The following is a 21,382-nucleotide window of genomic DNA, read 5'->3' as shown; positions in this document are numbered from 1 at the left end:
TCTTTGTATAAAACAAGCTTTCATCACTTGAGGGGAGAAGAGAAAAGAGAGATAGACAGAGAGAGACTTCTGATGTGCACCCACCTGCACTTCCCTTGCTCACACTGATATGGAGCGCGCACACACACACACACACACACACACACACACACACACCAAGTATTAGCATGCATTTCTATGCGTTCCTGGCCCCCTCATCCCCAGTGAGAGGATGAACAGCCTGTGCTCTGTGACTGAGCTCTTTCATCCAGCCTGAGCTGATTCAGTCACTGCTCACAGCTCACACTGCCCCGACAAACACCCCAAACACTGAACAAACCCTACACTAGGGTGTAACGGTTCAAATTACTCACAGTTCGATTTTTATCATGGTTTTAGGGTCACGGTTTCGGTACGGTTTGGTATGTGCTATGTTCAGGGGAAAAAGGACTACTGCCAAATGAAAAATGAAGAAAATAAGAATAATCAAACCACAAGCAACAGCACAAATAAATACAATAAAGCAAATGTACAAATCAAATAATCAGTGTTTTTCAGGTATCTAACAGTAGTTTTCAGGTACAGAAATTGAATAAAGTAATCAAATGTAAAATAACATTGTATATTTCACTGTATAAATTAAAGATTAATTCTTATTAAAGTTACAAAAACTATTCAGTCAAGAGCAGCGAGTGATTTCCTTGTCTTTTGTTGTTTGATTAACATTAAAAACACAGACAGCAGGAATATTAAGCTGCTGTCACTGTAAAACATAATGCACAATCCAAAATACTGACAATGTTACTCTTTCTCGACTGTTTACGTTCACTTAAAAACCCAACCGACTATGTCTGCTAGGACACTCGCCAAGATGGGCATGTTGACAATTTTTGTGTGAATATGTCTGTTACTCAATATTTGTGCGCACGAGTTCTCTTTCGCGTCTTCTTGCCCTTGAATGTTAAAATTGGCATAGCTTACATGAGTTTAGTTTAAAACACAGATAGCAAAGTGTGCCGTTTAGGTTTTACCAGTGCTCGCGTCTATCAACACCCGGGTGATGGCGGCGTAAATGACTGGTCATATCAGAGCATACGGCATTCACGTTGAACAAAGTTTAACATTAGCCTAACTCTGTCTGTCTGTTTTACGCGTTGTTATTTTCAATAAACCATATTATAAATGCATATGTGTCAACATATTTTAGATGAACCGCAGTGCAAGTGCATGCCAAACCATGGGTGGAGAACGGTACAGTTCGATTTTTTACAGACAACCGTTAAACCCCTACTTCCTACCAAATACTTAGAAGAACTAAAGAACTATATAGAAGAACTAAAACCCTGTAAAAATGTAGAAAAAAAATGAAGGCATGTTTTCCACACAACTTCCAAGGAAGAATGATATATGCTCCAATATACAATAACAATACACAGTAACATATACACTACCGTTTAAAATGTTGAGGTCAGTAGGAAATAAATTAATACTTTTATTCAGCAAGGATGCATTAAATTGATCAAAAGTATTTAAATACAAAAAATATTTAAAATAAATGCTGTTTTTAAAAAAACTTTCTATTCATCAAAGAATTCTGAAAAAATGTATCAGTTTCCGCAAAAATATATTAAGCAGGAAATCTCCTCAGTACTGATCATAAGAAGCACCAAATCAGCATATTGGAGCACCAAATCAGCATATTAGAATGATTTCTGAAGGATCATGTGACACTGAAGACAGCAGTAATGATGCTGAAAATTCAGCTTTGACAACACAGGAATTAATTACATTTTAAAATATATCAAAATAGAAACGTTATTTTAAATTCGAATAGTATTTAACAATATTACTGTTCTTTATTTTTGAAAAATTAAGAGACTCTTTCAAAAACTTACAAAAAAATCTGAACAATGGGAGTCAGAGTTAACATTGACATTGTTTTGGTAGACATTAACAAACAGTTATTATTTTTTTACAGTTTCACTGGTTCATAAATAGCTAAATACACCTTAAAAAGAGCAGAGAGTAATACACACTTATCCGTAGCTAAAAGAATAATCAAATACTGAATAAGTGAACATGTGAGGGGTGGTAGATGTGATTGTCTTTGTGAATGAAGGGCTTTATGGAATTCTGTGGGCACAAGTCTGTGCAAGCATGCTTTATATATGCTAACTTATCCTAACTAGCAAACACAAACATCAACATACACACATATACACAATCTGTTCTTGTTAATGACATTCGGGAAGAAGGAATCACAATTCTCACCTCCATCCTTCAACACCTCACACAACATTCAGAAGCCCTGCCATTCACTCATCTCATCTGTCTTTCTGTTTTTCCCTCTCCCTCTCCCTCTATGTGGGCTGTTGACTAAACAAAATGGCCCCTGACATTTCTTAGCTAAATAGCTTTCCTGCCAATCTCAGGCCATGTCAGCTACCTTCACCGGCTGCCCACATTTGCTCCCCTCCTAAAAGGAGAGAAGAGAGAATGAGGAGAATCAGAGGAAGAGATGGAGGAGGAAGAGCCACGCTGGGCTCAATAAATGAACCACCGCAGGACTAGAACAAGGAGCGAGGAAGAGGACAGTCATTATGTTAATAACTCACAAGGGTGCGTTCTCTCTATTTCCACCGCATCTTTCTCTCTGTCTTTGCCTTTCTCCCCTGTTGAGTGACATCCCGGGGGAGGCCGGCCGGCGATAATGAGGAGTCAATCTTGTTAGGATTAGACAACAACATACAGGTCGGCAGTCATGCAATCCATTCTGAGTACAGGAGAGGAGGGCAGAGGAAAGCGATCAGGTGACATTTAAACATGCACTGAGCATCTATGTAAATGTCTCAAGGGACTTTAACGTCTCTAGAGCTCAGTGCCAGATCTGCTTAACTTCTTTTCGGGATTTGTAATTAAAGGGATAGTCCACCTAAAAATGAACGTTCTGCTATTACATACTTGTATGCCTTTTTTATGTGGAACACAAAAGGAGATATCAAGCAGAATGCTCAAGTTGCTCTTTTCCCTACAAGTGAACGGTGACCACAGCTGTCTCTGGTCCCCATCTACTTTGTGTTTATGCACTTCAGAAGTTCTATTTCAGTCGGACAAAACAGTAAGTAAGATAAACGTAACTAATCTTAAAACAATTTAAAAAATAAAAGAGTAATGTACATGTTTTAGTTCAACTGAAATCGTAGCGGCCTATTTTTAGTCAGACTAACAGACTTAGATAATGCGACTGTAGCTTCATCCAGCATATAAACGTTGTAGTCAGACTACAATTTTTCTCAAGGTACACGTGATCTTGAAAGAGATGATGCTCAATGTGTTTAATGCTTCAAATGTTTATTCATAATTTTGCATGTACACTACCTTTACAATGTTTGGGGTCAGTTCCCCCATTGTTACATATGTTACATGCAATTACTATAGTAATAACTATAAATTATGCATAATTACATGCTACTAACCCTAAACCAAACTAAACCCTAATCCTAACCCTATAAAATAGTAAGTATAAATGTATTTACTTAATATCACTCAGTACTTACATGTATAATTACAGTGTGACAAAGACACCTTAAAATAAAGTGTAACCAAAAGTTATTTTAAATTGAAAATATATTTTTCAATATTACTGATTTGACTGTATTTTTGACCAAATACAGCCTTGGTGAGCATAAGAGATTTCTTTCAAAAACACTTTCAAAAACACAACGGTTGTGTAAAAAGCAACTTGGACATTATTCTAAACATCTTCTTTTGTGTTTTGTATTCAGAAGAGATTTTTCATTTCTTTTTTCAACTATCCCTATTTGAACTATAGTGTTTTGCACTAACTAGCCCCCCCCCCCCCCCCCCCCCCCCCCAATCCCATCTCTCTCTCTCTCTCTCTCTCATCAGCAGCAGTGATTTGAGGATCACAGTAATCAGCCAAACCCCAGGAGCGCCATTACAGACACACAGGGTTGTTACACAGCTATTGTCAGCCTTTTCTGTCTAAGCACACCATACACATCTCCCAACTGCCTTTTTCCCCTCAGCACAGACATCACACACACACACACACACACACACACACACACACACACACACACACACACACACACACGCTTTTAAACTCTCTTTAATCCGTGAGACTGCTGATCTGAGTGGGTGTTCTTATATTGTCTTATATAGGGTTATTCCTCATGGAGAAGCAAAGCCTCCTTCTATTCATCTCTTTCTTCTCATCTAAAGCCATCTCTTCCTCCCCGCTCATCTCACCTTCTTTTCAGCTCCCTTTTAAAGAGTTCAGAGAGAGAAAAGCAAAAGAAACCATGCTCTATTTAGACAAAAGACTATCTTTTTTTGCCCCAATGTATTTTCATGGCTTGCATTCCTGCATTCCAAGGTATATTCTGGCTCTTCCTGCGTCTCCCGAGTTCCCTGAGGGAAACTGTGCCAGATGTGCTCCAGTAACATCTGGACCACAACAGGGAGCACATGAATTTGAAAGGGCAGTTAATGACATGCCATGGGACGTTTAAACCAGCATATGCATCATTACATTACATGATTTTGAGTGCTTTAAACAGCTGAGGCTTCTCTGAATCTTTCAGTTTGGAAGTCGGGGGGAAACTGGATAGTGTTAACCAAAAATGCAGTCATTTACCAAATAAAAAAAAACACTATCACATGGGTGAGACACAATGACGTTCAGGTAGGGCTAAATGAAAAAAAAAACCAATTGTGATATTTCAGATAAAATGTAACTTTAATTAGAGCTTCAGGTTTGCTGTACTCGTTTGTAGGGCTATTATTATTATTATTATTATTATTAAATAAAATACTAAACAAAATAAGAAATATATTACTGTAGTACAACAAAATATTTAATAACAAATCTTTTAAAAATTGCAATACTAATATTTGTCTTAAACCAGGATTCGCTACAGGTTTAAAAACACTAATTGAAAATCGGATAAAAAGGGTGGCACACCGTGTTTCCGAATGCACATTTATGGGAAGCAGAATTTACTGCAAACTGAGCCTGAGACACAGATAACACTTATCATGAGATACATGCGTGTAAAATAACATTTGATAAGACATATTACAATTTAGATTTTTCGGTTTTAAATTTGATTAGCTCAACCTTGAAGTTAATATTTCTATCAGTTACATTTTATTTTCATGGAAGAGACAATTTGAATATATAAAATTGACATTAAAAGCCATATTTTGATCAGAGGATTATATTGAAATAGAGGTTTATAGAATGAAATTGTGTTATTTGAGCCCCAATGTATCGGAAAACAGCCATAAATCAATTGTTCAGAAGTTTCTGCCCATTTACTGGCTAATATATGGCTATGCACTATTAAATAAATGGAATTATCAGAGAAATAAAAACAAATAAGTTAGACAACGATATGTTTTTCTGCGTTTTTTTAACCACCAGGTAAAAAAAGGGACTGGATGTGGACCGTTAAAGCTTGATTTTCATTGTTTTTGTCCAGTTCATTGGCATTTCTGTGACGTTCTATAAGACAACATCAGTAACATCACAGCAAAGCATGTGGCAAATGAAGGAATCCTTTATAGTTGCTCTCTTCAGAGACAAACACTCTTTGCCTGTAGTTATAGGTCTAACTTCATTGAGTCTTGCGGTTTTGTGCAATGTTTAAAAAAATCTGCTTTCCTTTATCTGTCTAAGAGAAGCATCAGAGATATGCCTCGAGTTCCTCTTTCCTACCTGTTCTCCCCCTGTAATTCCTGTAGTTAGTAGTATGACTCCATCTCTTTCTGCATTCCCACTAGTTAGAAATATGACTTCCATCTTTCTGTGCTTTCTGTTCTCTCCTGCAGTTAAAGATATGTCCTCAGCCTTTCAGTAATTGCCGCCTGATGAGGGTCTTCCTGAGGCGATGTGAGACTCATCAGTCTCCGGGCCATTGGCACTCCCCCGGCCGCGTGTCTCCATAGCATCATTTGTCATCCTGATGGAGAGCTAATCTGACAGGATGTCTGCCCACAGACGGAGAAGGCGAGATACTCTGTCTGTACGTATCCTTTTCCCTCCTTGCCTGACTCAGTTTCTCTGTTTGTCTGACTCTCATTTTCTCGCTGCCTCTGTATGCCACTTATCTGCCTCAATCTATCTCTCTGTGAGCGGTGTGGTTCAGCAGGTGTCTGTCCTTGTAAACCGCCCTAATAAAAATCCTGGGATTTGACAATCTGTCTCTGCAAATATGCTTTTGCTCACACACTGCTCTCTTTCCCCCCTCCTCATTCACTTTCCTTTCTTTCTCGGTTCTGTTTAGTTTCTTGTCAGACATTTATCTGCTTTTATAGATCCGTTTTAATCTGGTCATTTCTTCAATGCACTTAATTGCCATTTTTGACAACGTCTGTATTAATTTGTGGTATTAAAACAGTCACATAACATGCACAGCATGAAAGAATATTTGTCTGGTTCATTTGAGACTGCTGAGAGGAAGGTAAACAGGAGCATGAAAGGAATATTCACTCAAAAAAAAAGAAAATTCTGTCATAATTTATTCACCTTCATGTCGTTCCAAAACTGTTTGACTTAATTTCTTCTGTTCAATCCAGAAAGATGCACTTTTCCATACCATTCAAGCAAAAGATGACAAAAAGCACCATACAAATAGTAATTATGTGTGATGCACTTTTGTGGTTTACATAGAAAAACATTATTTTATTTATTATGTAGTTGTCTTCATTCTGCTCATTCGCGGAGTATCACATCATGCCCAGTTTCAACTGTTTAGTTAAATGTTTTATTTGTTTCCTACACTATATGTCTTAACATAAGGAGTATTGTTGACGGAAACGTCCGGTTTTCCGTGTTTTTCACTGTTATACGCTATTACGCATCTTCTGGAAGAGTACTGAATCTCCTGATCAAAACACATGCGAAGAATATGCAGAAACAAGCGATATCATATGTAAGTAGATATGTAAGTGTGTATCATTATGTAACCATATGTAAAATAATGCGATCATCAACATTAAACAGCATATAAATTAAAACTGCCTAATGTTACTGAATGTAATGTCGACCATGACGTCGGGGGGGCCATGAAACTTTTGTGAAAATGATCAAAAATGTCTTTTAGCTAAATATATAAATAAATGTAAAAATAGGGGAAATAAACCATTGTCTTTAATTTTGAAGGCAGAAGTTCAACAAAACCTAAAAATATAAATTTCCCCCCCTGTTTATCCTGATGTACTCCCTGCTATATTTGTAAATCTTTAAAAATGAGTGATGTACTATATTTTTCTGAAGCTCTGTGATACAGTTGTGTGAGGAAAAAACTCAACAAAATGTAAGTCGTTATTCTCGCAAACTTTTTGAAAATACACAAAAGTGTTTAAGATCTTAGAGCTGAATTAGTTTATCAGTGAATAATGATTTTCTGTCTTTTTTCACACAAAACTCTCATGTAACTTCAAGAGTTGGAACATAGCACATGATTCATTTGGACTACTTTATGGTGCTTTTTGTCAGTTTTGGAGATTCACTTTCCCTGGTCACCTATCATCTTCATTTTATGAAAAAAGCAGCATCAACAGGGGCGTCATGCAAGCCAAAATTCTGGGGGGGGGGCACAATCTGAGACGTTGCAGTTGTTTTCTGACGGGTGATATGGATCATGTTAGGAGGGGTCAGGGGGTTTCTCCCCCTGAATTTTTTTTAATTCTGGCTGCTAAACATACCATTTCAATGCAGTTTGGGAGGGACAGAAATACCTTAACGGAGCTAGCAGCAACCCTCCTCTATCTGAGGACTAAGTTAAAGTATCTATTTTGTAAGTTTATGTAAAAGACAGGTTGATGAAAGAACTGTAAGCTCAAATTCAAAAGCTTTTGAAGTCTACTTCATTAAAGCATGTTTACACACACACTTACTGTACACTTAGGCCTACTACACATGATTTTAAAAACAGTACCATTGCAGTTTTTATGTTATGATAATTGGTATGTGACCTAAGAACGATCTTACATTAAAGGTACATAAAGGTGCTGAGGTCTGACTTTGTGGTGCTCTGAAATTAAGTTATTTTAATATTAATATGTGATGAAGGACTTTGAAAGAAGTTTGGCAGATTTCAGTGCTGAATAAGGTTAACACTACCCCGTTTATTTGAAAATGGTTAATATTTGACAGAAATGTAAAAAAGTAATCAAATCAAATGTAATATGTAACATTACTTTAGTAAAATCATTGAAATACTGTAGTTACACTGCTCATTATTATATTTTAAATAAGGAACTTGTAAAGAGTAATTTAGAGCTGCCTGATCCGTGAAGAACCGTGAATAACAGTCTATGGGAGAAACATCAAGTCGAAGCCTTGATAACGTTAGGCTGGATTTTGCAGTTAGCCTACAACAAATTGAACACCCTCGTTTCTATGAAACTGAAAACAATTGAACCAGCTGGAGACTTTGACACAAGACAAAACAGAACAGATTTACTATGGCTTTGTATGGCAGTAACGTTAGCCAACTAGTTTACGGTTAGACTAGGCTAGCTATCGATAACGTTACACTGACACAACTTAAGTTAATGCTCTGAATTCGCAGCTAATATCAAATCCATAACTTTTTGATCAAGTTAAAATTTCCAGGTCAACCACAAATAATTCCCACTACCTTTTAATATCATCCGATAACTAATTCAATGCCGATTTGTTGCTTTGCCCACTTACCACTTCAAGACCATCTGTAAAACATTGCCAGCTCAACGTGCGAGACGAGTGAGTTGCTTGAACATACACAGCAAAGATTCTAGTAGCGCTCTAGATTTGATATACACAGACACCATATTAGGAAAAAGGGGCGGGCTGATGCATAGCTGACCGATTTATTACACATCCAGAAGAATACATTTGAGTCGTTATAGGCTCTGGTATATTATGGAGCATAATAGGAATAAAGTTGTGACAAAAAAAATTATCAGGGAGGAAAAATCTGAGGGGGCACGTTGAATGGGCATAACGCCACTGAGCATCAACATTCTGCTTATTTGATTTATTATCTTCTTTTATGCTCCACATAAGAACGAAACGGTTTGGTGAGTGATGATAGAAATTGAAACGTTTTTTTTTGTTTCTGTACTTACATTTCTGAAGTCCAGTGTTCATCTGCGAGTGGGGGTGGAGCTGAAGGGAGAGATCACCTGGCCCTGGCAGACAGGCCAGCATCTCATACACACACTCACACTCACACACACACGCACACACTCACACACACACCCACACTCACACACACACACACTCACTCACTCACTCCTAGAGCAACATGGGCCAAACACTCCGCCTCACACTATAGAGAAAAAAAAAAAAAGAGAGAGAAAAAGGAAAATTAGATATTACTGTAAGCACCTCAGTACCAAGTTGCGGCCCAACACTAGGAACTTTCGCACCGGAGGAACCTTTTCATAGTTCCTAGAACTACTGGCAGTACCCGCTTTTTGGCGTGTTCGCACCGCAGGAACTAGGAATGATTTTAGTTCTAGGAACTCCTTTTGGGGGAACTAAATTAGCTCCTACTTCAGAGTAGGGTCTAAACCAGTACTATAGGAACTACCAGTGACGTAAGTGTACACTGATTGGCCGAACGTACGCAAAACACCGGCACCCGCCATTTAAAAAAAAAAAGCTGTGTACACACAGATTATAGCCTATATATTTACTCCACAAACTAACTCTATAAACATGGAAAACAGTGATAGATGGACCTCTCAACCGTTACGCTGAGGAGAAAATCCAACGCAACTTTGGGCCAAGCAAAACATGATTATGTACTTCTGCTCAGCTAGCGACCTTGGACATCAACTATACGGCAAATGCAAATACTTTTTCGTATACTGTCTACTTTCTTTGTATAACAGTATCTAATAACGTATTAGAAAGGACAGACTTAAACAGATCATAAACTAATGGAGAATAGGAGCACTGTGCGCTCAGGCTCTGGCTTTCTCAGCACCATCAAAATAAAAGTCACAACAACAAGTGTGGCTTACGTCTCTTCAGAGCTCCTACTGGCGGTGCGAATGCAACCAGGAAAATGGCCCTAGGCCTAGGGGAACATTTCGTTCTTGGGGAACCACTCTGGTGGCTAGTTCCTAGTACTAAATTCCTAGAACTACCCGGTGCGAAAGCCCCTACTATGTCAATGTCATTCACTTTGGTTCTAGTCTCGCGTAGCCAGACCTTCAGACTGACGACAGAAGGTCTGGACTCTATCGCAGCTTTTCTTGGCCAAAGCCCGCCCAAGAGGACATTTGACTGACAATCAAACAACAAAAGAAAAAGGAAAATCACTCACTGCTCTTGACTAATAACTTTAGTAGCTTTAATAAGAATCTATGTATATATAATTCATACAGTGAAGATAGTGTAGTGTTGCAGTATATAGTGTTATATTTTTACATTTGATTACTTTATTCAGTTTCTAAGTAGGCTTTAAGCTGAATACTATATTGTTAGATAGACTTACATGAAAAAGCATTGTTTATTTATTTTTTTTCTACTGTATTTGTCCCATTTTATAAATTTTCTTAATTTTATTTGTGCCTAGTATTAGTTTCTGCTGTAGTATCGAAATTGGTATAAAAAAACCAAACACTCGTATAATGTTTTGGTCTTATTGCCCACTAATTGTGTTAAATAATCATGATTACAACATCGATTGATGATTATGATTTTGCCACAATTGAGAAGCCCCACTTCACATAACTGAACACCAGATATGTTCTGATTAGCTGTGATTGAGTCGTGTTGTGCAGCATTTTTGCATTCAATAATTGTTTAGTGTAATTATTGTTAACTAAACCTATGAACAATTTCCTTTGTTAATTGAAATTGCTGAAATTAAAATGACTAAATAAAAGCAAAAATATATAAAAATAAAAGCTAATTCAAAATATTAATAAATCCTTTAACAGTTCATAATGAATCTGAAACAAAAGTAATATTACACCTGGCTAGGACACAGTGTTTGTATAAAAGCTTTTCAGAATTACATAATTAAAAGCTTTCACAGTACAGAACAGTCCAAAATACAGTAAGAAGACAAAAACAATCCATTGATACATGTAATATTAACATGTTGCTATTCACTATACAATAATAATGTATTAACATAAAATAAATATGTTTGAGGTTTGTGAACTGATGGATGCCTACAGTCTTCATTATGGTTAATAAAAATACAAAAATAACTTAATCAACAAACATCTGTCAGAAATGTCGTTTTCAACAACATTATTTTCAAAACAAACAATTTAAAAATGTGTCTTTTGATTTAGAATTAAGCAATGATATGATTTTAAAGAGATGGTGTGCATTAAGAAAAGGTGCAAAATAAATTACTCACAAACATGTTTGGGATAATTTTCCAACAATAACAGGAGCAATGAGATAATTACCATCTGTCAGTTTTACATACACATTTTCACTGAATTCATTAAAACTCAGCAAGTCTTCTAATCAAGTGTGTCGTGAGGAATGCATCCAAACATTAATTCAAATGTGCGTTTGAGTGCAATTTCACACATATTTATGTGAGCAAATGAATTGCATGGCAGAGAACCAGTGATAAAAGAACCAGTGATAAACTTAGCAATGATAGCTGCAAAGCTTTGGATTCACATCAATTAACCAACCAACTAACTAATCAAGTGAAGGTTAGAATATCAGGATATCAAAATATCCTTCTCTTTAATCATCTTTTTTTGTCAAACGAGTGTATTCAGAGCAGCAAAAACCCTTCTCGTACCCAAGCCACTCTTACTAATCGTACAGCAGCAGGCAAAACACACTTAATATGAAATCTGAACTTCAATTTAACATCAAACATACCAGCCAGAGTGCTCTGACTGTGCCTCAGGCACTTCATCTCTCTCTCTCCACCTTCACATCCTCTACCCGTCTTCTAGTGTGAGTGCTGTGATCTAAGGTGACCTTTGCTAAATTCCAAACTTTCACATCAAGTATAGCGTTAGTTCTGGCAGGTCACGTCAGTCAAGCTCGCATCAGAGTGTCTACGTATATGTGAATATGACGCCTATCACAGCATCCCTATATATATAAGATCCATTCAGTATTATCAACAGCTTTATAGCATTGCTCAGGAGCTAAATACCCTCCTCCATCCCCAGAATGATCAACTGCTAGGTAATGCAAATATCGAATCAGCCAATCAAATGGCAGCAACTCAATGCCTTTAAGAATGTAGACATGGTCAAGACGATCTGGTGAAGTTCAAACTGAGCTTCAGAATGGGAAAGAAAGGTGATTTAAGTGACTTTGAAGGTGGCATGGTTGTTGAGTTTGATTTTGTGGTCTGAGAATTTCAGAAAATGCTGATCTACTGGGATTTTCATGTACAACCATCTTAGGGTTTACAGATAATATGTACCTCCACATTGTTTAAATGCCACAGCCTTCCTGAGTATTGTTGCTGACCACCATGTTCATCCATTTATGACCACAGTGTGTGTACCCATCTTCTGGTGGCTGAACCCAGCAGGATAAGTTAACGCGTCACATCACAAAGATCAAATCATCTCAAACTGGTTTCTTGAACATGACAATGAGTTCACTATACTCAAATAGACTCCACAGTCACCAGATCTCGGGAGAGTGGAATGGGAGAGTCTCAGCATGGATGTGTAGCCAATAAATGATGCTACCATGTCAATATGGACCAAAATATACCATATTGAATCCATGGCATTAAGAATTAAGGCAGTTCCAAGGTAAATTTCCAGTTCCATTACACTAGGTGTAATGTAGTTTTTGATATAAGGCACAGATGATAGCTTCAACAGAAGCATATACACTATCAATTAATAGTAGCTCACCTTAAGAGACAGAATTTCACACAGAATACATTTCTGTCTTTAAAGGTTACACTGTCTTTTATACGTTTTTCTTTAAAATCAACTCCCCATCATGACAATTAATGGGATTTTAACTTCTCGAACCCAACTGTTGCACTCTATAACAGTACACTGAATGTTAAATATCATCTGATGGGCTGTGTGATTGGGTCATGTTGTGAAGCATTTTGGCATGGTGCGGACACCCAAATTGCTGTATTACACCAGGTGTTGCATGTGGCAGCTTGAGTCATTCCACCCTCTCTGAATCAGCAACAGCGATGGATAGCGCTGGTGATTTGTGGTGAGAAACTACGCATACAAACATGTACTACATCATCTCACTGCACACTGACACCAGACGGAAACGATTAAAACATGTATAAGCAGACAAACAGTTCAGACAAGAAGCAATTATAAACTAAACAACTCTGACAGGGCAGCACAAGGCCAGACAGAAAAAGGGAGAGAGAGAGCAAGAAATAAAGAGTTAGTATGTAGTGAAAGGTCATGATGGCAGCTCATTAAAATCCTGGCAGTGCACTAACAACGCAGCAGGGTGCGAAACCAACATGCTCGCTCTTTATCAGATATACCTGAGCTCTTATCTGAAACCTTGTGAGCTGCCTCACTGTCTTCTGTCTAAATAGGATGCCTTCTGAGGAAGCTTTATGAGTGACTGATTAGTAACTCACTTCAAGAGTCTGTTGTTAGCATGTTGCTAAGCTAATGGCACACTACTCTAATAAGTACAAATATAAAAAGTACACATAAATATTGGGTAAAATAATCAACTTTAATTACACTGAACTCTCTTTATCAATACGTTTCAATACTGAATGAAACAAGTTTACTTATGATCGATCATTTTTCTCTCCTCGTTTTCTTCAATTGATTTTTTCACTGACGATGCTTCATCCATCTGTTCCTCTCAGCCTGAATCTTTGATTTCTCCTCTGTCCTCACGCGGTGCTTGTATATGTGCTGAGTCTCAAACACAGAATCCTGTCTAGATGAAAATATCTACACAGAGATAAGAAAACTACAACCAGAAGCGTAGCAGTGTTTATATCGGCCAATAAATTATTTTGGATTGTGCATGCTCACTGTCATTGCCCTTGTTTTTACATTAAGATTACCTTTGCTGTAATCTAACGCTTACTCAAATTTTAACTTTTAAAAAACTACTTATTTAATAACACTATTAAAATGTAATCTCTAGCAAATCTTAAAATGAATATAATTTTTCATACTCTATGATGCGAAAATTCACATACAATTAAAAATACATAAACATAAATATTCCATAAAAATAATTATCGGTTGCAATTTTAGGTGCATCCTATAGTATAGATTCATCTCATACACCCCTTAGTTTATTCAGCAAGGATACATTAAATTGTTCAAAAGTAACAGTAAAGACATTTACAACGTAATAAAAGATTTCTAATTACTTTTGAACTTTCTATGCATCAAAGATTGTTTATTATAATTAATATATTCCATGAATAATAATAAATGTTTCTTAAGCAGCAAATCAGCATATTAAAATGATTTCTGATAACTGGTATAATGCCATTACTGGACTAAATTACATTTTTAAATATATATTAAGATAGAATGTTATTTCATATTGTAATAATATTTCACAATACTGATTTTTGATATGCAGCCTTGGTGAGTATAAGAGAATTCTTTAAAAAAAAACTAAAAAAAAATTCTTGTTGACCTTATGACTGGTATAAAATTATAACTATGTGGAGCAAAAGTTCCATCAGAACAGTCCAAATTGCTCCAAAGTCAAAGCACACATAAATTCACCTCTGTCATATCAGAGCTGGTGGAAAAACTCTATCTGGAAGAGGGAGAGAAAGACAGGAAGAGAGAAAGTGAGTCTGGATTCTCAATGGCTGGGGATGTTTGGGTCAGACCGCATCTGATAAAAGACTTTTCTAAAAGACTCCACTGCTTTTTCTCTTTCTTTGTGTGCATGGGAGGCTGAATGTGGGAGAAGAAAGGATAGAGGGAGGAAAGTGGAGTGGAAGTGAGCTATTTAGAAAATGACTACAGTAAGCTGTAATCAGGCTCTGGTGGGGCTGAGCTCTGGAGCTCAGACAATCTGCCTACACTGGCCTTTACGCGCAGGAAAAACACAGGCTAATTACACTAAAATATACACATACAATAGAGAGAGAAATCCAATGTACAGTTTTCCAGGAACACAAAAAGCTATTGAGTGAAATGACTTTTCAGGGGAAGAGCTGGGAGGAGAGATTGTGATTATCATTTATGAGGACTATGGAGGAGGACATCAGGTGGGTGGGGGGAGGTGAGAGCTCACATTTAGATTTTTTCAAAAGCTTTACCCTTGAATACGAGAACGGCTCAATAGGAGGGAGAGAGAGAAAGCAACGCTGCTTGTAAATAAACGTTCACATTAGTGCAGGCCCATTTAGAACATCAATTTATATAGCAGCCTGAATAGATTGTGCTGTAGCTGCGTGTTGAAGACGCGCAGGCATGTTGCTGTCAGCGTGTTACTGATGACTTAAGCACATCCCCTGAACGGCACGCTCTCTTTTTTTTTATTCTGTGAGAGATATTCTGAGAGGTTTTTTGGGGCTAACAGTGTCAATTTTAAGCATATGAGAGTGTGTGACACGCAGTTTGAGAGATATAAGCAGTCAGAGAAAAATGCAGTTAAAAGCCTGTGATAGTGCGAAAGAGCGAAAGAAAGAAAGAAAGAAAGAAAGAAAGAAAGAAAGAAAGAAAGAAAGAAAGAAAGAAAGAAAGAAAGAAAGAAAGAAAGAAAGAAAGAAAGAAAGAAAGAAAGAAAGAAAGAAAGAAAGGGAAAGATGAGGAGAAGAGATTTGGACTTGAGTAAGTGGAAGAGAAAAATATATGAAGCCATTATTTAAGCAACAAATGAAGTAATAAAGCATTGACACGTCTCTAATTAAAGGTTAACAGAAATGAAAGGTTAATAGAAGAGGTGAAAAGAATTAAAGCTTGAAACAGAGACATACTGGCTGTCTGAACACTTCAGAGTGGAGACATGATGAGATATACATTATGTGCTCAGTAATATGCCATGTTGCTGTAATGAGCACACATACATTGTTTTTGTGGGCGCTTCAAAATACCATGAATAATTCTAGTTTCTTTAAGCCCAAAATATACTTCAGTTTTGGTGTGAACGCTTAACGTACGCATACAGCGGAATATGTAGCTTTCCAAAATATACTTCATTTGACAGTGTGTATGAACACACGCACTGGACGCATGCACACAAGAAATCTTTTCAGTATCTACGCTATGTTTGTCCAGAAGTTATGACCGATAAAAAATCTGTATCCGAAAAATTAGGCAGCTGACTTGTCTCGCTGCCTTATAGGCAGTGACTCTGCAGGCAGAATTTGCGCATGAAGGTACCTCACGAAACTGATTTCGGACAGACTTCTGAGGCAGCGTAACAGTTTAACTGTGAGCTTTGGTGAGAACTAAACATATATCTAATTACTACAGTAGTAATTTCTCGCTAGAAATTACATCAGAAGTGGAAAATGTAGGTCAAAAACATTACATTTACACACAAACTGACCAGCAAACGCAACTTTCAGACGCCATCTTTCTTTTTTTGGCTCAACTGTCACCAAAAAGAAAGCACAGGATTGAGGGATATCAAAGGCAGCGAAGGATACATCTATGCTGCCTTCAAAAATCGATCAGATGAAGGTATCTCAGGAGACAGGAAGTGAAGCTAACATTGGATTCGGAAATGCCTTGATGCCTTAGTTCCTACCTTGGAATGCGTCCTCCGAAGGCAGCATTTTTCAGATGAGTTTTCGGATGCAGCCAAAATGTCTTTGTAAACTCGAAGCAGGATATTTATTTTGACAGCGTGTGGGACTTTTATTTTGAAAGTGCTGAGAACACCAGTGTACTCTGTGCGCAACGATCGGTCCATGTGAATCGGATGTGGACAGTTCAGCTGTCACTGGACACGCACGATCGACAAACTTTAAATCCTTGATTTCAAATTATGGTGCACAACAGTGGGCCGCTACGTCATGTTCATTGTGTGTGATTATTTAAGCAATTATCATGATGTGAAAATTTGATACCATCGCATACCTAATATACATATAGCGCAAATCACAGCATATATATGACTAAGACCACTGACATGATGCAAACTTTATTCAAATGAGCAGGGACTTCCAATGAAAGTACAGACAGTGATCAGTCAGTGTTTAGAGTAGGAACGCCTACAAGAAACCAACAGCACAGCGACATGCTGACCTCCAGCGATTTAATCATGGCAGTGTGAGCGATTGAGAGAGCCTCTGACATTTCTACTCATGATCATTCAGCCACTGAACATAAGGTGTGAGTGCAGTAGAAACTGAGCGATTTGTGGGTGTGCGAGAGTGTGAATAAACGTGTGAAAAGATCAGACTAGTAAATGTGAGTAAGCGTGACTGTTTATATGCATGAAAGAGAAAATGCGGATAGAGCCAGCTTTAGGGCAATAAATAAAATGATGTGTATCCAATTCATTAATATATCTTCATTTCTACTCTAACATATAGAAGAAACAACCAGGAAAAGCAATATGTAGGATGTGTGTGTGTGTGTATGTGTTGACCACTTACAGTAAGGTGATGTGTGAACAATGAACCACAGTCCAAATGAAAAGGTGTTGATGCTCTCTGCATTTTTATTTCTATCTGGGCCTGAGCAAGGCTGTGTGCCCCATAACGTGTCAAAAACAAGAATAACGTTGAGAAAAAGGAAGCAGACCTGAAGAGAGACAGAACAGAACTGCACCACATGCCTCGTCACAATGTTATTCCAAAAACAATGCATCTCAATTGTTCAGCAGTATATGGGTGTACATCTTTATTGTGTTGCCAAATTCAGTATAAGGATTTCACTTTAAAAGCCATACTAAAAGTAGAAGGTGGAAAGAGAGACTGATCGCTTATGAGAGGAAGAGCCACTCACTAGATATCGGAGTTGTATCTGGGCGCTGTAAATCATTGGATGTGCCCTGCAGACACACAGCCATTAACTGCTTCATACACTAGCAACTGGAATCACAACTGAACAATTCTGCTTTCAATTCCTTAACAATTCTTTTAGTACTTTTTTGTACATGTTTGGTTATGCTAGTGTCGCAGAAATTAATTTGATTTTTTAAGTAGGCTACACATAAAACTATTAATTACTCAATTTTGAATTGGATGTGACACTTTTAGTCAGTGAGTGAGTGGTTCAGTAACTCAAGAACAGCTCTAGGCCTGTTTACACCTGGAATTAAGATGCATTTTGGTCGATCGGATCACAAGTAGACGAGGGAGACACATACCCGTTCACACCTGGTATTTTAAACCGAACCCTATGCGGACACACTGTCGTCATTGGCTAGAAAATTTTCCTCGCCAGACTTTTTACATGGAATGCAAGAACGATGCAAATGACAAATTTCAAACACTAAAAAAGTCAAGTAAACAGTCTTGACTTTTTATTGTAATAAAATCTTATTGTAATAAAATAAAAACAAATAATCAACTACAAGCAATAGCAATAAACACAATAGAACAAAGATGCAAATTAAATAAACAGTGCTGTTTCAGGTAGATCTAACAGTAGTTAGATACAAATTAGGTAGATTATGTACAGAAATCAGTAATCAAATGTAAAATAACACTGCATAGTCTTCACTGTTAAATATAGACAAATCCTTTTTAAAGTTACAAACGTTATTCAGTCACAAGCATTGAGTGACTTTTTTGCAGCGAGTCTGTTGTTTGATTAACATTAAAAACATAGACAGCAGCAGGAATATTAATCTGCTGTCACTTTAAGATATAATGCACAGATCCAATATACTGATATTGTACACATGCATTTTATTTATCGACTGTTTATGTTCACTTAACATATAACCAACTATGTTTACTAGGATACTCGCCAAGATGGGCATTTTGATTTTTTTGTGTGAAATTGTCCATTCAAACACAAGATGACATAAAAGAGCTCAATTCGGTATGGTTCGGATGTGCAGTTTGCACACACAAAACTTCTCACACAGCCTGCGCTAGTTATCTTTCTTCTTTTTGCACTTGAATGTTTAAATTGGCAAGGCTTAAAAACGCCTGCAAATGATCAACTTTCATGACAACGCAGCATTGCGAGTGATTTACTTGTATTATAGAGGGTTGAATCCGTCTCTTTTGTCCATTTTCAACCACTTCTGTCCTGATTTCTTCGAGGGGAGGGGTTTGTATGTTTTTTCCCCCAGATCTTTTGATCTACTGGACAAAATAAGCTCATGCAATTTACATATGAATGCGGCCGGAGATGATACACATACGGAGAGCATTAGCTTTCGTTTCTGCTCTGATAGCCGCAAGAACACACTGAACGCGATGAGTGCGTGTTAGAAATCAGGAATGATTCCATTAAAATAATTAGCTCATAAGAATCAGACTATGCACAGATAAACATCAATATGTTTCTGTAAGAAGCTATGTAACCATCCAAGTTGTGAATTTCTTGGATTATTACACAAACAAGAATAAAGCAGAGTTTACATGCCATCCCACATTGCGTATTCAATTATAGATTTAACTAAAATCAAACAAAGAAACGAATTAGTACAACATGGCCATGATTTAACTAAAATTAGTGAATGAATCAATGAAATGTGGCCACAAATGAATATGTTGTGGAAACAAATTCTTATTTCCTTGCCATTATGTTTATTTCTTCTTTTTGCATGCCAAGTGCAGACATTTTTTTATGAAATTATTTGCATCTTGGCGTTTCCAAATTAAAACATATTTTTATGTGATAAGCCAAAATCACATAAAAATAGGTGAATGGAAATCTTAATGGTGCATGGTGAATTCTGCTGTAGAGTTTCTCATGCACACTGGAAACAAAGCAGAAAAAAAAAATATATATATATAAAATCAAAAAAATCAAATGAGAAATGTTTCAACAACAATCAGCTTTTCTTATGCAATAGGATGCAGTTATCAAAACACCTCACATCCATCCCACCACTACCAAAAAAACCTGCAAGAGCAGCAAGACCATATAAAGTAAAAAACCTCGCTTTTAAAAACACACAATGACATACACTGATGCAAAACCACTAGGGAGTGAGTGTCCCATCACACGCATTCTTCATATACCAGACGTCTGTGCTTGTTCACAATAACACAAAGATAAAAAGGCTCACAAAACAGGATGAATAAATGACAGAGTGAGACAATTTCATTTATAAAAAGATTCATCCATTTACTGCTCATCCGTTTGCCCAAGAAGCCTGCAGCTCATCCGAAATTGGACACCCTGGTGATAAATTGTGGCAAAAGGAAAAAAGGAAGGAAGAAGGGGATGATTTTTTAAAAGGCAAGGGAAAAGCTGTATGTCTGCCTCTGGTTAGCCATCGCATCCCAGAGTGCATTAGAAGAACACGCCCATCCCAACAGCTGTCCCTGTGCACACAAATGCCCTTCAACCGATACTGGACAAACCCAAAGTTTAACATTGAGAGGAACCGAATCAGCCTAGAGTGCAGCTTGACTCTTCATCATGATTTGTCACGTTTACGCCTCCTTACAGCGATCTATGGCAAGCCTCCGCCAGCCATACCCTTCCCTCATCCATCATAATGTGGGCGGCCCAATTGCTCCAGCACCTCTAAACCGCAGCATCCACACAAACACTTTACAGGAACTAGTTTGGGCCAGGCTCTCATTCTGGGAGCAGGTTGGTCTTTGTGTATAGAGCTCTATGGACAAAGCAAAGGTTGATGAATGGCCACTGAAGATATTTAACACACAGAAACACAAAAAGCACAAATAGCTGAAGGTGTTTAATCAATGCGAGTAAATCACTCGCATATGCGACCAAATTTCAGGCTAGGCAACTATAAATGTCTTTAATTAGCCAATGGCTAGTTTCACTTAGCCAGACCTTCAGACTGACGGCAGAAAGTCTGGAATCCATAGCAGCTTTCATTGGCCAAGGACCGCCCAGAGACCGTCTGACTGACATGTAAAGCATCCAATCACAGTTTGTTTTGTTCCGTGTCATGTTTAGGGGCTTTAAAAAAATGCAACGTTGATGTCCCTACAATAACAGACCGGTGTGTAAAACTCTTGGACGTATTTGAAAGTTTATGCCGCAAACTTTAGGTACTTCAGATACTTTTGAAAATACAGTGTTTAGTTGATCCTGATAAGTGCTCATTGTAACAGTTGTAAACACAACGGCTTGCTTCTTCCATAAGTGGGTTTGCCGTCATGGCATCTTTGTCTCAGGCGGACCATTAAAGAACGTAACACACATGCCTCCCAGAAATCCTGATTCAACCAATCAAATGTCTTAAAAAATCCTGTAGTGTTTCCAATTTTGTGTGCCATATGCATCAGACATTCAGCCAGCGGCCAATGCGAATAATGAATAGAGTTCTCTTTCA

The 21,382-nt window shown here is 37.5% G+C and overlaps 1 protein-coding gene across 7 annotated transcripts in view; it reads right to left on the bottom strand.

Annotated features, from left to right (window-relative positions):
• The window catches only part of fam222ba (family with sequence similarity 222 member Ba), a 64,189-nt gene that overhangs the window by 5,540 nt on the left and 37,267 nt on the right, over positions 1-21,382 (bottom strand). For 3 of the 7 annotated variants that reach the window (XM_082168935.1, XM_082168936.1, XM_082168934.1), the window contains exon 2: positions 9,121-9,323. The exons of 2 other annotated variants lie outside the window; for them this stretch is intronic. In XM_082168935.1, coding sequence (XP_082025061.1) covers positions 9,121-9,202 — 82 coding nt within the window. In that variant the 5' untranslated portion in view covers positions 9,203-9,323. Of the gene's footprint in view, positions 1-2,594; positions 2,753-5,722; positions 7,564-9,120; positions 9,324-21,382 lie in introns of those variants that run through there. 2 more of the 7 variants (XM_082168937.1, XM_082168939.1) reach the window with 2 other exon arrangements.

Source organism: Leuciscus leuciscus (genome assembly GCF_965113295.1).
Source record: "Leuciscus leuciscus genome assembly, chromosome: 5".
Lineage (NCBI taxonomy): Eukaryota > Metazoa > Chordata > Actinopteri > Cypriniformes > Leuciscidae > Leuciscus > Leuciscus leuciscus.
The sequence above is the reverse complement of the archived record's forward strand: the minus strand, read 5'-3'. Positions and strand labels throughout refer to the sequence as shown.